The 19,029-nt window shown below is 41.0% G+C and overlaps 1 protein-coding gene across 5 annotated transcripts in view; it reads left to right on the top strand.

Moving 5' to 3' along the window:
* Nucleotides 1–19,029, top strand: part of PCDH11X (protocadherin 11 X-linked) — a 992,740-nt gene that overhangs the window by 470,421 nt on the left and 503,290 nt on the right. For all 5 annotated transcript variants that reach the window (XM_048863059.2, XM_048863058.2, XM_075132425.1 and 2 more), the window contains one exon: nt 11,266–11,337. In XM_048863059.2, coding sequence (XP_048719016.2) covers nt 11,266–11,337 — 72 coding nt within the window. The remainder of the gene's footprint in view (nt 1–11,265; nt 11,338–19,029) is intronic.

Genomic DNA, 19,029 nt, shown 5'->3' with positions numbered 1-19,029 from the left:
CAAGGGTCTGGGTCTGTAGTCACCTAGACAAATTGGTGAGGCTTTTTACCAAACCTTGTCCAGGAAGTGGGGTGCAAGGTTTTGGGAAGTATTTTGGGGGGAAAGACGCGTCCAAACAGCTCTTCCCCAGTAACCAGTATTAGTTTGGTGGTGGTAGCGGCCATTCCAAGGATAACGGGTGTAATATTTGGTACCTTGGGAAGTTTTGACCTAAGCTGGTAAAGATAAGCTTAGGAGGTTTTTCATGCAGGTCCCCACATCTGTACCCTAGAGTTCAGAGTGGGGGAGGAACCTTGACAGGTGCCTTCTGCTGTAGCTGGTTGTGACTGCTTATGGAACATGCTCTAGGGATTCCCATAGTCTAACACCTACAAGCTCCTCCTGACCGACTGTTGTTGGGAAAGTGGATGTAGCTAGGCATGGTGCCCCTACACATGGGGTCCCTCAATTCCCCAGTTGCAGCGTGCATTAGCTCTAGAGGCACTAGCTGGAGAGATGCTGAAGTTACCTCTCAAGTTACTAGTGCTCTGCTAAACGTGCAGTGAAGGGAACCTAATTTATCCTAAAAATCATGCTTAGCTGCCACAGAATTTGTAATTGGTGCATCTGTAGGAGCTCAGGGAGCTCTAACTGAACTGATGAAACCATAATGTACCATTCAGACTGAAATCAATCAATGCATCTTCTCATTATGAATAGAATTTCCTTCTCTGTATTAAGCTTAAATGTCAGAGGGGGGAAGTAAAAGGAGCACAAACAAAAGGACTCCGTGAGACTATTTCTATTGTATGTTTAGATTTGTAGAAGGTCGCTTGACCTAAGGGAGCAGGGGAACGTTGTAGGTAGAAGTTCTACAATGAAGCAGAAGGAGGGAAGCTGTTCAGGATAATGCTGCTTTCCTTATTCTGAGAAAGTTCCTTGACCCATGTTAGACGATAGCCATTCTTTCTGTGACTCTACCTCAGAGGTTCTCAACCTATTTCTTCCTGAGGCCCCCTCAACATGCTATAAAAGCTCCATGGCCCACCTGTGCCACAGCAACTGGTTTTCTGCATATAAAAGCCAGGGCCGGTGTTAGGGCGTAGCAAGCTGGGCAATTGCCTGGGGCCCCATGCCAAGGGCCCATGCAAAGCTATATTGTTCAGTCTTCAGCTTCAGCCCTTGGGTGGTGGGGTTTCAGCCCCGTGCAGTGAGGCTTCGGCTTTCTACCCTGGGCTCCAGCAAGTTTAATGCTGGCCCTGCTTGGAGTCCCCCCTGAAACCTGCTCATGGCCCCCCAGCGGGCCCTGAACCCCTGTTTGAGAACCACTGCTCTACGTGATTGACTCTACTTTAACTGGGAATTGGTCCTGCTTCGAGCAGGGGGTTGGACTAGATGACCTTCTGGGGTCCCTTCCAACCCTGATATTCTATGATTCTATACTTGCTACTTCAGACTTTGAAAAGCCCTATCTTTTCCAAAAACAGGGGCCTTCCAGCTTGAGATTCTGAATGGTTGGTTACTCTGTTGCTTACCTTAATGAATGAGGGAGTGGATGGCTAACTGAGTAAGTGACACAGACATTAACATGACATATTAAGTGACCGTATCATTTCATCCATGTAACCCCGATCTTGATGTGTGGCTGCAGGTTTTTCTCCTCAGGGTTATGGGACCTGGGTTCATCTGTAAGGATGCCTGGTGCCTCCTTCCAAGGAAACCCCTTCTAGTGCAGTGAACACAGAGTGCTTGTCCTTTGGGAAAATATTTAGCACGCAATCGATTAGAGAAGTGTCAGTCAGAGCACAACAAATAAAATAGCTATCACAATTTCCAGAGTAACAGAACAGTAACTGGGACTTAATTAGGTATGGGGAATTCAAGGTAGGGAACAGTGGAAAAAGGGATCAGGATAATAAAAGACAAAGCCAACAATATATAAACTCTACTCCTTCCAAATGTGCAGCTTGTACAAACTGCCTTGTGCTCTCTGCTACCAGTAGCCTGGCAAGTAGTGAGTTGAAGCTCAGTGCAGCACTGAAGTCGGTAGCTGGCTTAAAACAAAATAGCAAAATAAATAAATAGGAGTGTTCTTACAAATTACCCACATCACACGTGGTAAGATTGGATTCCAGTGTGCAGTGAAACTGGCTCATGGTAGCCTGATTGTGACTCTTCCCAATCTTCTGACTTTCCTCCCTGGCTGTGATGCTTCTCTCCATGCTACATTGCAAACACAACCAAAGCCAAAAGTAAAACCCTTTGTTTCTGAGTCCTGTTTATGATTGATTTCTGTTTGCTAGCTAGCTCTGTCTATGCCCTGGACCCTATGCAATCTGGGAAATAGAATCCTGAGCTTCTGCCACCTTTGTTGCTGTAGTCCAGGGCAAGTCTCCTAGACACTCAGTGTGTGATTTCAGGAGCACCCTTTGCCCCCAAAGGGTTACATCCACATCAAAGGAAGTAGTTGCAAATAAGGCCCTTTGTACTCTGTGGCATATGGGAACGGTATTCTGAAGCTTTCCACAGCTGAATTCTGCAATAGCATTAGATTCATAGAAAAAAAAACCCTCCAGAAAATGAATTATTTTCTTGAATTATAGAGAACATGCTTGTTTTTATTCATTTTATGTTTAATGGAAAACAAATCTCTGTGAATATGTTCCTCACATCCTGCAGGCTGCTGACTAAATGTTAGCTTGCCACAGGATCCAGTATTGGTGCTGCAAAAATCAAGGAGCCTAAATTTATGGTCATTCTGGTATATCCCTTATTATGCTGGCTGTTGGGATGTGTGAAAGACTCTGCCCTTGCTTCTTCTGTCAACTGGTAGGAGACAGCATTGGGAGGAAAGGGAACATAAGAATGGCCATATTGGGTCAGACTAAAGGTCCATCTAGCCCGGTATCCTGTCTACCGACAGTGACCAATGCCAGGTGCCCCAGAGGGAATGAACAAAACAGGTAATCATCAGGTGATCCATCCCCTGTCACCCATTCCCAGCTTCTGGCAAACAGATGGTAGGGACACCATCCCTGCCCATCCTGGCTAACAGCCATTGATGGACCTATCCTCCATGAACTTATCTAGTTCTTTTTTGAACCCTGTTATAGTCTTGGCCTTCATGACATCCTCTGGCAAAGAGTTCCACAGGTTGACTGTGTGTTGTGTGAACAAATACTTCCTTTTGTTTGTTTTAAACTTGCTCCCTGTTAATTTCATTTGGTGACCCCTCGTGTTATGAGAAGGAGTAAATAACACTTCCTTATTTACTTTTTCCACACCAGCATTATTTTATAGACCTCTATCATATCCCCCCTAAGTCCCAATCTTATTAACCTCTCCTCCTATGGCAGCTCTCCCATACCCATAATTATTTTTGTTGCCCTTTTCTGAATCTTTTCCAATTCCAATTTATCTTTTTTGAGGTGGGGTGACCACATCTGCATGCAGTATTCAAGATGTGGGAGTACCATGGATTTATATAGAGGCAATATATTTTCTGTTATCTTATCTATCCCTTTCTTAATGATGCCCAACATTCTGTTTGCTTTTCTGACTGCCGCTGCACATTGAGTGGATATTTTCAGAGAACTATCCACAATGACTCCAAGATCTTTCTTGAGTGGTAACAGCTAATTTACAGTCCATCATGTTATATGTATAGTTGGGATTATGTTTTCCAATGTGGATTACTTTGCATTTATCAACATTGAATTTCATCTGCCATTTTGTTGCCCAGTCAGCCAGTTTTGTGAGATCCTTTTGTAGCTCTTAGCAGTCTGCTTTGGACTTAACTATCTTGAGTAGTTTTGTATTATCTGCAAATTTTGCCACCTCATTGTTTACCCCCTTTTCCAGATCATTTATGAATATGTTGAATTGGACAAACTCATGGGGAACACCACTATTTACCTCTCTCCATTCTGAAAACTGACGATTTATTCCTACACTTTGTTTCCTATCTTTTAACCAGTTACCAGTCCATGAGAGGACCTTCCCTCTTATCCTGTGACAGTTTACTTTGCTTAAGAGCCTTTGGTGAGGGACCTTGTCAAAGGCTTTCTGAAAATCTAAGTACACTATATTCACTGAATCGCCTTGTCCACGCACTTGTTGACCCCCTCCCCCAAGGAATTCTAGTAGGTTGGTGAGGCATGATTTCCCTTTACAAATACCATGTTGGCTTTTCCCCAACAAATTATGTTCATCTACGTGTCTGACAGTTTTGTTCTTTATTATAGTTTCAACCAGTTTGTCCAGTACTGAAGTCAGCCTGTAATTGCCGGGATCACCTCTGGAGCCCTTTTTTAAAATTGGCGTCACATTAGCTATCCTCCAGTCATTTGGTACAGAATCTACACAGTTAGTAGTTCTGCAATTTCACGTTTGAGTTCCTTCAGAACTCTTGGGTGAACACCAGCTGGTCCTGGGGACTTGTTACTGTTTAGTTTATCAATTTGCTCCAAAACCTCCTCTAATGACCCCTCAATCTGGGACAGTTCCTCAGATTTGTCATCTAAAAAGAATGACTCCTGTTTGGGAATCTCCCTCACATCCTCAGCTGTGAAGACTGATTCAAGAATTCATTTAGTTTCTCCGCAATGGCTTTTATCATCCATGAGTGCTCCTTTTGCATCTTGTTCATTCAGTGGCCCCACTAGTTGTTTAGCAGGCTTCCTGCTTCTGATGTATGTAAAAAAAATTGCTGTTACTTTTTGAGTCTTTGGCTAGTTGTTCTTCAAATTCTTTTTTGACCTTCCTAATTATATTTGCCAGAGTTTATGCTCCTTTCTCTTTTCCTCACTGGGATTTAATTTCCACTTTTTAAAGGATGCCTTTTTGTCACTGCTGCTTTTACTTTGTTGTTTAGCCACAGTGGCACTTTTTTGGTTCTATTACTATGTTTTTTTTTTATTTGGGGAATACATTTAAGTTGAGCCTCTATTATGGTGTATTAAAAAGTGGGATAGGAAAAGGCAGTATTGACTTGTGGATGAGAAATGTGTGATCAGGAAAGGTACTGTGAGGAAAGAGTTTGGAAGGCAATCTGAGTGGGAGTAGGAATTACTTGACATTCATGGAAGAGAGCCTGGGGAGTTTCTGAGCAGCTCAGACAGAGTATACCAGGGAATGGTGGAGGAAAGGGTGTGGTGGAAGAAAAAAGGGTGTGAAACCACTGTGGTTGAGATCAGGAGGGAGAACAGGACCAGGTGAGGGGGCCAGGGTGGAGGAGAGGACAAATGTTGTGGTAGCATATTTCAGCATCTTCTCTCAGACCATGCTCCAACATTCACAGCCAATGTCTCTAACAGGGAAGACATGGTATAGAATATTATATTTTTCTGGTACTGTAGCAAACCAGCCTATCTCTTTGTAAAGCTGCAGTAATAAATAGATTAAGTCTAATAGTGTAGAGTTGTTGTGGGTTTTTTGGTTGTTGTATTGTACAAATAAAATTATTTACTGTAGGGTAATGACCCATTTGCTTTTTAATTATACTGGTCTTTGGTAATTTTCCCACAATCATCCACTTACTCTGCATTTGCAGGGAACTAGCAGACTTTTTTCTTCCCATACAGCTTGATGAAATATGGTATCCTGTTGGAATTCAGTAGGGTTTCAATACCTTCATAATTTAATCCCAAGCATTTTCTTTTTGTTCCTTTGCCCTGATGCCCTTTAGGCTTATTTGCACAGAGAACCTATGACTTCTGGCCAGGTTAATATTGAGCTACAAAGTTCATTAATGCCTTGTAAATGTAACTTTTTAATGAACCTGCAGAAAATTAGCTTGGGTCAGTTCTAACTTGTTTTGACTGCAGCGCTGGTTTTCAACACTGACCCTTGGGGGTCCACAGACTATGTCTAAAGCAGTGGTTCCCAAACTAGGGGCACCGCTTGTTCAGGGAAAGCCCCTGGCGGGCCAGGCTGGTTTGTTTACCAGCCGTGTCTGCAGGTTCAGCCGATCACGGCTCCCACTGGCCGCTGTTCACCTCACCAGGCCAATGGGGGCTGCAGGAAGGGCGGCCAGGATGTCCCACAGCCTACGCCACTTCCCGCAGCCCCCATTGGCCTGGAGCGGCAAACCATGGCCAGTAGGAGCCGCGATCAGCCGAACCTGTGGACGCAGCAGGTAAACAAACCGGCCCAGCCCACCAGGGGCTTTCCCTGAACAAGCGGCACTCCTAGTTTGGAAACCACTGGTCTAAAGGGTCTGCAAAAGGTTGTCATTATCATAGAACAGTGCTTTTCAACCTGGGGTCTGCGGATCCTTGAGAATCCACAAACTATTTTCTAAGATTTCCAAAGGGGTCCGCACTTCCATTTGAAATTTTTTATGGGCCCGCAAATGAAAAAAGGTTGAAAACCAATGGACTAGAGGGAGGAAAGCTAGGTTTAAAAAGAAATAAATGGGAACCTGACAGCTACTACTTTTAATTCCAGTTCTAACTCTTAGCTTCTCAGAGTACATCAGCCACCCACAAGTCATCAGATGCTTCCATAAAATGGAGATAAATGATACATCAGGCTTAGGCCATTATTTATTCTGTGCTTGCTTGTTTATAAAATTGACAGTATGGGAGCAGGCATCTGGTTGTCTGGTAACTTCTCTTTTTGCACATATCCAGTCCAACTACACAGGTTAGGACTCATTAATAATTTACCCCCTTCCTCAAGGAATTACATTTAATTAAATGGTGAACATATATTCACCGCAATTTTAATTTATTTTTTGAAGGTTGAGTAGCACACATTTTTGGCACTTGTTAGAGTCTTAGAGTGAAGTGGCTGTTAAAACAACACGGTGACACTCAGCATTATCCATTAAAAACTACAAGAATTGTTTTATAACACTGTGGCATCATGCCACTTGCATTTCCCTAGAAATGGGCGCTTGGTTGCTAAAAACAAGACACAATAGTGCTTAAATTGAGACAGTGATTATTTTAAATAACAACTGATAATATATATGATGCTTACTTCTGCAAAAGGCAAGGTAGAAGATTGTCAAGTATAGAATTCATACTATGGGTGAAAAATAAAATCAGGATCCTGACCACTTGTTTCTCTTGCCACTTCTTGAAAGAGAAAGGATGCTAGCCTTGGCTTCCTGTTCTAAACATATTTTTACTCCTGAGGTGGTACTATATGAGTGGTGGCTGGAGTGATGATCACATTTCTTTTACGATACCTAGTTCACCAAGGGTGGTTTGCGTGTTGATTTGTTAATGTTTGAAAGCCACTCAGCAAAGTATAAAGTGTTGGTGTATGCACGCATTTTTTTCAAAAGTTACATCCTCAGGGCTTGATCCAAAGTGCACTTAGGTAGGGTTACCGTACGTCCGTATTTTCCTGGACATGTCTGGCTTTTTGGTTTTTAAATCGCCGTCCGGGAGGAATTTTTAAATATCTAAAAACGTCCGGGATTTTGCCATTATTATTTTTCCCCAAATAAGAGTTGATCTTTCAAGAAAGAGAGTGAATGTTGATCATTCTAGAAAGAGTGAAAGTTGATCACTTGAGAGAGTGCCCGCTTTTTCCCCTAGCTCCCAGCGCTTGCACCGCGAAACAGCTGTTTTGCACAGCTGGGAGGAAGGGGAGAGGAGGGGGAATGCGGTGCACTTAGAGGAGGAGGCGGGGCCAGGGTGGGGATTTGGGGAAGGGGTCCAATGGGACAGGGAGGGAGTGGAGTTGGGGTGGGGACATTGGGGGAAGGGGTTGGAATGGGGGTGGGGAAGGCGTGGAGGTGGGGCAGGACTGGGGGTGGGGGGCATGAGCAAATCCGCCCCCCCCCCCCATGGAGTGTCCTCTCTTCTGAATGTTCAAATGTTCAAACTTAAGTCAATGGTAGTCTTTCCAGTGACTGTTATGGATTTTTGCTCATAGTTCTCATTTATTATGAAAAAATAACTTATCTTAAAGAGTTTTGCATTGCATAAGGATAGTGCCCAGTTCCTCTTCCTGATCTCAGTCCCTCTCTTTGTTTCCAAGCATCTTCCTGTTCCCCCTCCTGCCTCTTTCTGTAGTAGTCAAGTTACTACTGGTTTTGAAGTTTCTGGAGACTGGAAAACTGACCTGGAAATTTTTATGAAAACATGTTTTCCTGATCAGATTTGTGGCATTTTCATTTCAGATCATAGCTGGCAATTCCCTATGACAGTGTTTCCCAAACTTGGGACTCCGCTTGTTAAGGGAAAGCTCCTGGCAGGCCGGGCTGGTATGTTTACCTACCGCGTCCACAGGTTTGGCCTATCGTGGCTCCCACTGGCTGCGGTTCGCCGCTGCCAATGGGGGCTGTGGGAAGCGGTGCGGGCCAAGGGACGTACTGGCCACCGCTTCCCGCAGCCCCTGTTGGCAGTGGTGACCACAGCCAGTGGGAGCCGCAATCGGCTGAACCTGCAGACGCAGCAGGTAAACAAACTGGGCCTGCCAGCCAGGGGCTTTCCCTGAACAAGCGGCGTCCCAAGTTTGGGAAACACTGCCCTAGGAAAAGAACAGCCTTTCTTGCCGGTATTTGAGCAGTTCTGTTGCCTTTCCTGGACAGAAACTGGAAGTGGAAAACCAGTTAGCCAACATTTCCAAGCCTCATTAGAAGGATTTTTGGAATTTGATACTAAAAATGGACAAAATATTTGGAAGGGTTCTTATTTTATCAAAACTAGTTAATAAATATTTTAAGTATTTCTACAGCACCTAACACAATGTGTTTCTCATGGCATTTGCCACTAGGTAGTACCACAGTAAATGTATTTACTACTACTACTAACTAATGATATATACACATGTGTGTTGTTTATTCGGCTTAAAAGTAGAATATATTTACCTATACTTGTGTATATATGAAAAAACATCGCTTTCCCCCACAGAATATGAAACAAATATGCCCCTTTTAATTGGATTTGATTCACACTAAATCTGGTATTTTTTTCCCTCAGAGAAAATTAATCTATTCATTGTCATATTTGAACACTGAATCATGTTCAGTTGTCATCACATCATCCAACACCACAGGCAAATGACAGGGATGTGTAATTGTACAATTTTAAAACAAGATGCTCCCCCCCCCCCCCCCCCACCATCTGCAGCCATTATATAATCTACCATAATTAAATTCTCTGTTTATTTCCATGGTCATTTGAACTTGGCACTCTCAGTAATCCATACAAACAGAAGATAGCTGAGGTAGCCTACAGACTGTGTTTTTGACATCCTTCATTTTAATCAGATACTAAAAATATATATTACCAGAGACAGCAAATCTTTTGGCTGATCACATTTCTATGTATTTATACTGCACTACTCGCCATGATCTGAGACACTCATATATGACACTGTTGTGCTGCATTATGACATGTCATTAGGCTCTCCCATAACATGGCATGTCAGAGTGTAAACTTTCACAGCTACGAAAATAAAGATGTCACAATAAAATCTGTCCCTTAATAGTGCCTTTTGTCAGAGGATGGTGATGAACTTCACAAAAGTGTATATTTCTCCTTTTACAGATGGAGAAACAGACAAGAAGCAGGTATGTGACTTGTCCATGGTTACACCATGAGTCATAAGCAGAGTCTGTGATAAAACTCAGGTTTCTTCCGTCCCAATCCTGTGCTCTAACCTTTGGATCATGCTGTTTCCCTCTTGGGAGTAATGTATGGGTTCATGAACCATCTCTGTCTTTAGCAGGACTGCTAAATGTGATTGCTGTCTTGAACAACACTACAGCATGTAATATTTCTTAGGAAAGTCCAAAACAGAAATCTTGTACAGAAGAACATATAAAATGAGAAAATGCACAGCTTCCATTGATAGAACTACTGTTAATGAAGTCTGTATTAGTCTGAATGTTGTAATAGCATACTCCTGGGATACTTTTATCTATTATTATTGTATATCAGTCTCTGTGTGAGGATAGATATATTTATTTGACCATTTATCTAGGAAAATTTATTTAATGCTTCCAGCCAACATTCAGTTTAGTTCTTCTAGTTTTATTGAAAAATCTTAGTCAATGCCCTTCAGGATATCAGATGATGTCTTACTATTTACCAAATCTATTATTCTGCAGTATATAGCAAGACACTGCCAAAAATAGGTAGTGACCACTTTAGTGTTATGAAAAGTGTGATGTTTGCTGTTTATCTTCAGACCTGTTATATGTGTGGGTAGGCATAATATACTCACACAAGACTTTAACAATGACTCTCTGGTAGTTGAAATTGCACTCAATCCCTATACTCATAAAATCCAAAACATTTATGAGCAGAGCTGAGCAATTATACACATTGACAAGTTGGCAGGGTGATTTGGAAATGTCAGTAATTTACTTGGGAATATGAAGAGTCAGCAAATATAATTCTTCAAGGGCTCCTTTAAGTCATCTGATTGTAAAGACTTTTGATTTGGGGTCAGTCTTGCCACTTCTTTAGAATTCTCAGAGTTTAAGGGTCAATGAGCTATTAAACAGCACATCCTTCTAAGCTCCTATTATAAAGAGCTTTAAGGAAAGGGAAAGGCTATCAGCCAAAAGCATGAAAGAAACCTCAATAACACAGTGTTTAAAAAGTAGGTGTTTTGGAGGGGCTTTCTGTTTGATTTTTGTTTTGTTTTTGATAGGCCACACTTAAATTAATTGCAGTTGCTTTGTGGGTAACAGATGTTATATTCATGGTATGTCCTCGCTTGCCAAAATAAATGAGGCGTGGCAATGTGGTCTACTGGACAGGACACTGAACTTGAAATCAGGAGTCTGGTTTCTATTCCAGATTCTTCCACTGGCTTGTGGTGTGGTGATGGGAAGGTCACATCTCTTCTCTGTGCCTCAGTTTCCCCATCTGTAAACGCTTTGAGATGTTTAGATGAAAATTGCTGTATCAGAGCTATCTATTACTTTTATATCTAATGTTATAAAAGAGCTTTCAAGAAAGACTGAAAAAGTGCTGCTGTTCAATTCAACAAAGCATGAGATTCAATCTTGTTGGGATTCCTCACTACATTACTGCTACATTAAAACTGGGTTATGTACTGAGTCCAAAAAAAAGGACCTATCCCAAAAAGAAAAGGAGTACTTGTGGCACCTTAGAGACTAACAAATTTATTTGAGCACGGCTGCTACTCTGAGACCTATCCCAGTGACCTCTGGAAATGTAGGCATTTCTGGTTGACGATCATTGTCTGAATTTTATGCATGTCTTGTAATTTGTACCTTACAATAGAAAATGAGTGTTCATATGAATGTTGGCTGAGCAGATAACCTGACACATTTTTTTCTCCCTTCAAAAGCACACAAAAGAGAAGGGAAGACCCCAGAGCCCTTTGAAAGAGACAAGCCTGGAATCATGGACTCAGCCCCAGGTAGGTAGGAACCACATTATTGATAAGTTTCTGTGTTTGCCTCTGCTCCCCAGTAGCATAGTAGTGTTCATTTCTGTGAGTCTTAACAGTATCAAATTGAGTCTCCAAAGAAGCACTGTAATGGGTAGCTCTGTGGTAGGTAGCATCATGTGGCATTTGCTTTAGGCTCTTCTATGAGAGTCCCATGGTTAATGTGGCTGTAAGTGCTATGTTATTTGGCTTAGCCCTCTTAAGATCTGCTTCCTTTTTCTCACCCCCTCTCCTCCCTCCCCCCACCCCCACCGCATGTTTCATACCCTCAAAAAAAAATATAAGGATGTCAGCTCACGTCATTCATGGACCTTTTTCCTGACACACATCATTATAATGGGGGTTGAAATAAACCAGTGACAAAATAGAAATTTAAAATTAAATCAGTATCCAAATGGTGTCTTAGGAAATTATGAACAGCTCATTAACTTCTGGGATAGAATTCTATTTAAGCCTACAGAATGACAGCTTAAAGCGAAGGCTCATAAATTTGACATATTAAATCTTAAGGTCCAACAGTTTGACCCACCAGAAAAGATGTGATGCTTATTCAAATCAGAAGACAGGGAGGTGGATGAATGAGAATATTGATATGCAACATTTACCTTCAGGAACACACAATGCTTTAATAGGATCCTATTTTGGAGTATTTACTTTGGCAAATCATTTATTACTAATTTGTGTATTATGCTAAATTTAGGAATTTAGAGCCATTTCCTTTATTTGTCTCTTACATATCAGCCCTGCCTTCATTTATGTATAAATATTGGATGGGGGTGTCGGAAGAGGACTGACCCACTGTAATTACAGTGCTCTTGTACACTTGGTAATTTCTGCCTATAGTTAGAGTTCTGCCAGACGTTTTACACTGTGAGCATTCCTCTCAAGCAGCTCTGCCTTCACTTAGGGCCTGATTTTAAAAACGAATTATGTATTGGAGCCCATGACATTTTACAATCATATTTGTTGCAAGTGTATGCAGAAAATCCAACATGGGAACTCACAATTGGAACTGAACATCCACTTGTGTTCTCTCAAAATAGTTTGTGTGAACTTTTGCAGTAAGTGAATGTTTACATGAGGCATGATGCTGACTGTTCATGCACCTCGGGGCTTGCTCCTTGAAAATCAGCATCTCATTATCTGAAGACTTGATTGAGGTCTGATGGACATGGGATTGAATTACTGCTGATTTTGAATGATATGCTCTTGAACTGTGCTTGCATATATACAGATATCCCTGTTGCTAGGTAAAATGTGCATGTGAAATGAAAGTAAAAGCCTTGAATCATTAGCTTCCAAAGCACAGGACTTTAGGCCTTAAGCTAAAGGAATAGTTACGAACAATAAAGATGACCTTTATTAGGGACAGTTGTATACACACACCAGCCAATATGTTGCATTCACTCATGCTGCATGGGATTTTTCAATGTATTATGTTTGCCATTCCATATCCATCTATCTCAGATTAGGAACAAATCCTTACTTTACTTCATATTTGCTTGTGTGACTGAATAGCTTTAAAAATGTAATGTTTTGGACACTCATCTTACTTAGTTATTTAGAAAAAAAATTTAAACCAGATACAATTTTTATGAGTTTTTTGTTGGGATGGAAGAAATGTGATCAACAAAATGTAAAACACTGAGGCCATTATCGTAGCAGAAAATTAAATTAGTTGTTAATTCTTTCATGGATGTAATTCAGGCTACTGCAAATCCCTCCTTAGACATTTTGTATAAAGTGAGTGAAAATTCATGGTACTGATAAAGGCTTTGTCTGTTTTATGAGCAACGGGCAAATGGTACAAATGGTGCCCATAAAGCAAATTGGTTCCCAACTCTAAAAGCAAGCAGAATATGCTTAAAATCTAGTGGGAAGCACCATAGGAAGAAGCAACTGCTATTTATAGGAATATGATATTTAAATGGGGCTGAATGAGTGCCTCTTTTCTAAAAGGGATACTCAACAGTTCTCTTGGAATTGATAGAAAAATTCACTAAGTTATTTGTATTATTTATTGAGAATTCAAAGTCAGCCACTTAATAGCAGGTTGCATTTTATCAACAAAAGGAAATAAACCCTGCAGCCTGTAGCACATCTTCAGTGTTCAGAGGCCAATCTGGTCACATGCACAATCACTGAAGCAAAAACTACCACATCTGTGTCCCGATGACAGGAAGTGGAGACACAGGCAGATATTGGTGTTTGGACAGTTTTGCATATAGAGAGTAAGACAAGGTAAGTGTTCTTGTGGGGGTGTTTCTTTGTTTTCAGTTCCATTGTGGTTTTGGTCCTCCCCCCAAAAATTCCAGCCAATTATAGCAGTTATAAATAGACCCATAAGCCAGACAGTTTGAAATTCAGTTGTCCTCTTCCAGGAAAACTGAATCCCAGCAAAGCTTTCTCAGTGACACTTCATTGCATGGGTGGAAAAGGAGTCCCGTCAAAGCCATGGATTTGTGGTTCCGAACACACAGTCAAAATCCTTTACCTCCACTATGACCCCTAATTAATTCAAACAGTTCTCTGTTGCTCTCACTATGAACCCAGTGATTTGAAATTGAACTTTCCTGTGTGGAACATAAAACATATGACAACATCAGGGAACGATTATATATAGTTCTCCAGTAAATTTTAGACAAGATTTTTGCAGAGGAAGAGAGCACCAGGAAAAGGGTACATGATAGTGACTGCTAAGATGAGCTTCTCATCAGCTTATACACTGTATTGAAATGTTAAATACCTTGTATTGTTGTGGTTACGTTTTCTTGCTGCACTGCCTGATTAAACATTTGGCTGATAAACTGTGTCAAGGTTATTCAAAACTGCGTCAGCTGCAGTTAAGAATACATGCAAATAGCCTAGATTTCTGAGGGTCAGGTAGACATAGGGCAATTTAAAGTCAAACCAAGCTCTAGCATTGGGTACTCTCATTTATAGTGTTTTATGTCAGCATCGTGGATTAAGAGGTCAAGGGGGAGGGAGAATTAACCTAGAGCAAGAAAGAAGAATGCTAAGGGCTGAGATCCAGTTTAATAGGATAAGTAATGGGAACAATGCCTGGAGTTGGCTAGATAAATTCTGCGGCAGTGGGCACCTGCCAGCTTTTGCCACTAAGGCCAGTAGGGTGTAAATACCATTGTGTCAATTTCAGATTTTTTGTGTGCATTATTAAACTTTCCTCTGTTCACACTCTTTGCACTGTCTGCACTCTGTATCTAAAGTACCCAAGGAATTTCAGAGATGGTTGGCAGCATTACATGAGAGGAGGGAAATGAATGGCAGTTGAATCTTTTTTATGTATTTCTTTTTAAGCACCTAGCCTAACAACTCTAGGCACTTTATACCTTTAAACATAAGCAAAGGCAAACAACAAAGATTTGTTTGGTCAAAATCCAGACTAACAAATATAGCAAATAACCACTCTTAACTGACCACCCCGTATCCCTCAGCCTATATTCTCAACCAAAACCCAGAAGATGATGACACTGGAGGTCAACAACACCCTCTTCTCACAAAACACTAGAAAAAAAAAGACCTTTCTTCAGGAAGGTTAAATGTCCAGTGATTAAAATCTCACTTATAATTATTCCCAGCTGGCATGTACATCACTGTGTGTTTTATAGACCAGGTAGTACAAGGTATGGGATGTTGGTTATTTATGATGACCTGATGTTGCTGAGGAGCCTGACTGGCAGGTGCAATGAAATACATAGGGATAATTTTATCGAGTTAGTATGACCCTTTCTCTTTACAAAGCAAAATAAGGGAACTGCGTTTCTTTTTTTTTTAGTGAGCAGAATTTTTTAATAGGAAGGGGAAAAAAACCCACACTCACACTGCAAGCCTAATTACACGTGATGGAGCGTAGTATTTTTCTTCACAGTTTTAAAGAATCACTTTTTAATCTTGGAACAGTGGATAACAACATCACTAATCCAATATTTTAACAGTAAATACATTTGATGATGGGAATTGCTACACTAATCTTATATCCCGCCACAGTACAGTTAAGAAATCCACAGGGGTTTTACTAATCATTTTTCATAAAGTAAATCAACTTGTGTAATTCTTATGCACTCTCAATAGCCTGTAGCCACAGATGGAGCTAGGCACAGAATTTTTGTCTTTTCTGTAAGTGCTTTGCACCCTGACCAGAAGCCAAGCCATCCCTCTCATGTTAAAACACACAGGGAGGGGCTTTTGGAGGGAAAATCTCTGAGTATTCTTTCAGGGAGATTTTCTCACTTTGTGCTGTTGGGGGCTGGAGCTGGATAGACTTCTCCCCACCCCCATGGTAAAAAGGAGCCATTGCTGTGGACATTGAGCAGCCCCCATTTATGGACAGATGGGGAGATCTGCTAAGCTATGAAATCCAGCACACAGCAAAAGACAAATATATCTCCCAAATTGAAAATGTTAACCCTAATATTACTATTAGATTACGCATTGGAGGCATTTAGTACTGATGTATCAGTTAAGTGGATCAACATACCCTATCTGTGAATGTAAGAACCTCTTGCTTTGCTCTGTATATGAGTTCAGGCCCTGGACTTACTGGGTGATGAAACATTAGAGAATGTGGTTCATAAATGTGGTTCAGTATAGAACAGTCACTGTTATTTTGCAAAACCATCAACATTTAAATAATTAGAACTTGTATCTTAGACTCGTAGGACTGGAAGGGACCTCAAGAAGTCATCTAGTCCAAGCTTTTGCACTCATGGCAGGACTAGGTATTATCTAGACCATTCCCAACAGGTGTTGGTCTAACTTGCTCTTAAGAATCTCCGGTGATGGAGATTCCACAACCTCCCTAGTCAATTCTTCCAGTGCTTAATCACTCTGACAGTTAAGATTTTTTTCCTAATGTCCAACCTAAACCTCCCTTGCTGCAATTTAAGCCCACTGCTTCTTGTCCTATCCTCAGAGGTTAAGAAGAAATTTTTTTCTCCCTCCTCCTTGTAACAACCTTTCATGTTCTTGAAAACTGCTATCATGTCCCCTCTCAGTCTTCTCTTTTCCAGACTAAACAAACCCATTTTTTTCAATCTTTCCTCATAGGTCATGTTTTCTAGACCTTTAATCATTTTTGTTGCCCTTCTCTGGACTTTCTCCAGTCTGTCTGTATCTTTCCTGAAATGTGGCTCCAAGGACACAATACTCCAGTTGAGGCCTTGTCAAGGTTCCTCCCCCACTCTGAACTCTAGGGTACAGATGTGGGGACCTGCATGAAAAACCTCCTAAGCTTATCTTTACCAGCTTAGGTCAAAACTTCACCAAGGTACAAAATATTCCACCCTTTGTCCTTGGATTGGCCGCTACCACCACCAAACTAATACTGGTTACTGGGGAAGAGCTGTTTGGACACGTCTTTCCCCCAAAAATACTTCCCAAAACCTTGCACCCCCCCGCCCCTTTCCTGGGAAATGTTGGATAAAAAGCCTCACCAATTTGCATAGGTGACCACAGACCCAAACCCTTGGATCTGAGAACAATGAAAAAGCATTCAGTTTTCTTACAAGAAGACTTTTAATCAAAATAGAAGTAAATAGAAGTAAAGAAATCCCCCCTGTAAAATCAGGATGGTAGATACCTTACAGGGTAATTAGATTCAAAACATAGAGAACCCCTCTAGGCAAAACCTTAAGTTACAAAAAAGATACACAGACAGAAATAGTTATTCTATTCAGCACAATTCTTTTCTCAGCCATTTAAAGAAATCATAATCTAACACATACCTAGCTAGATTACTTACTAAAAGTTCTAAGACTCCATTCCTGGTCTATCCCCGGCAGAAACCAGCATATAGACAGACACACAGACCCTTTGTTTCTCTCCCTCCTCCCAGCTTTTGGAAGTATCTTGTCATCTCATTGGTCATTTTGGTCAGGTGCCAGCGAGGTTACCTTTAGCTTCTTAACCCTTTACAGGTGAGAAGAGCTTTCCCCTGGCCAGGAGGGATTTCAAAGGGGTTTACCCTTCCCTTTATATTTATGACAGGCCTAATCAGCACGGAGTAGAGCAGAAGAACTACTTCTTATGTCTTATTTACAACACTGAAGCTCATACATCACAGAATGATGTTTGCTTTTTTTGCAATTGTGTTACACTGTTGACTCATACTTAGCTTATGGTCCACTATGACCCCCCAGATCCCTTTTCCGCAGTACTTCTTCCTAGGCAGCCATTTCTCATTTTGTATGTGTGCAACTGATTGTTCCTTCCTAAATGGAGTACTTTGCATTTGTCCTTATTGAAATTCATCCTATTTACTTCAGACCATTTCTCCAGTTTGTCCAGATCATTTTTGAATTAATTACCATTTGCCCGTTACACCCACCTTATAGTAGCTCCATCTAGGTTGCATTTCCTTATTTTGAGTGTGAGAAGGTCATGTGAGACAGTATCAAAAACTTTAGTAAAGTCAAGATATACCACATCTGCCACTTCCCCCCACCTACAGGACTTGTTACCCTGTCAAAGAAAGCTATCAGGTTGGTTTAGCATGATTGTTGACAAATCCATGCTGACTGTTACTTATCACCTTATTATCTTTTAGATGTTTTCAGATTGATTGTTTAATTATTTGCTCCATTATCTTTCTGGGTACAGAAGTTAAGCTGACTGCTCTGTAATTCCCTGGGTTGTCCTTATTTCCCATTTTATAGATTGGCACTATATTTGCCCTTTTCAAGTCTTCTGGAATCTCTCCCATGACTTTAAGCTGACTGCTCTGTAATTCCCTGGGTTGCCGGGTTGTCCTTATTTCCCTTTTTATAGATTGGGACTATATTTCTCCTTTTCCAGTCTTCTGGAATCTCTTCCATGACTTTTCAAAGATAATTGCTAATGTCTCAGATATCTCCTCAGTCAGCTCCTTGAGTATTCTACGATGCATTTCATGAGGTCCTGGTGACCTGAAGACATCTAACTTGTCTAAGTAATTTTTAACTTGTTCTTTTCCTCTTTTAGCCTCTGATCCTACCTCATTTTCACTGACATTCACTATATTAGATGTCCAATCACCACCAACCTTCTTGCTGAAAACCAAAACCAAGATGTCATTAAGCACCTCTGTCATTTCCACATTTTCTGTTGTTATTTCCCTCCCCCCTCATTTAGTAACGGGCCTGCCCTGTCCTTAGTTTTCCTCTTGCTTCTAATATATTTGTAGAATGTTTTCTTGTTACTTTTATGTCTCTAGCTAGTTTGATCTTGTTTTGTGCCTTGGCCTTTCTAATTTTGTCCCTACATACTTGTGTTATTTGTTTATATTCATCCTTTGTCATTTGACCTAGTTTCTACTTTTTGTAGGACTCGCTTTTGATTTTTAGATCATTGAAGAGCTCCTGGTTAACCCAGGGTGGTCTCTTGCCATACTTCCTATCTTTCCTATGCAGTGGGATAGTTTGCTCTTGTGCCCTTAATAATGTCTCTTTGAAAAACTGCCAACTGTCTTCAATTGTTTTCACTTTAGACGTGCTTACCATTGAATCTTACCTACCAACTCCCTAAGTTTGCTAAAGTCTGCCTTCTTGAAATCCATTGTCTTTATTTTGCTGATCTCCCTCCTACCATTCCTTAGAATCATGGACTCTATTATTTCGTGATCACTTTCACCCAAACTGCCTTCCACTTTCAAATTCTCAACCAGTT

Source organism: Caretta caretta, chromosome 9 (assembly GCF_965140235.1).
Source record: "Caretta caretta isolate rCarCar2 chromosome 9, rCarCar1.hap1, whole genome shotgun sequence".
Taxonomy (NCBI): domain Eukaryota; kingdom Metazoa; phylum Chordata; order Testudines; family Cheloniidae; genus Caretta; species Caretta caretta.
The sequence above is the reverse complement of the archived record's forward strand: the minus strand, read 5'-3'. Positions and strand labels throughout refer to the sequence as shown.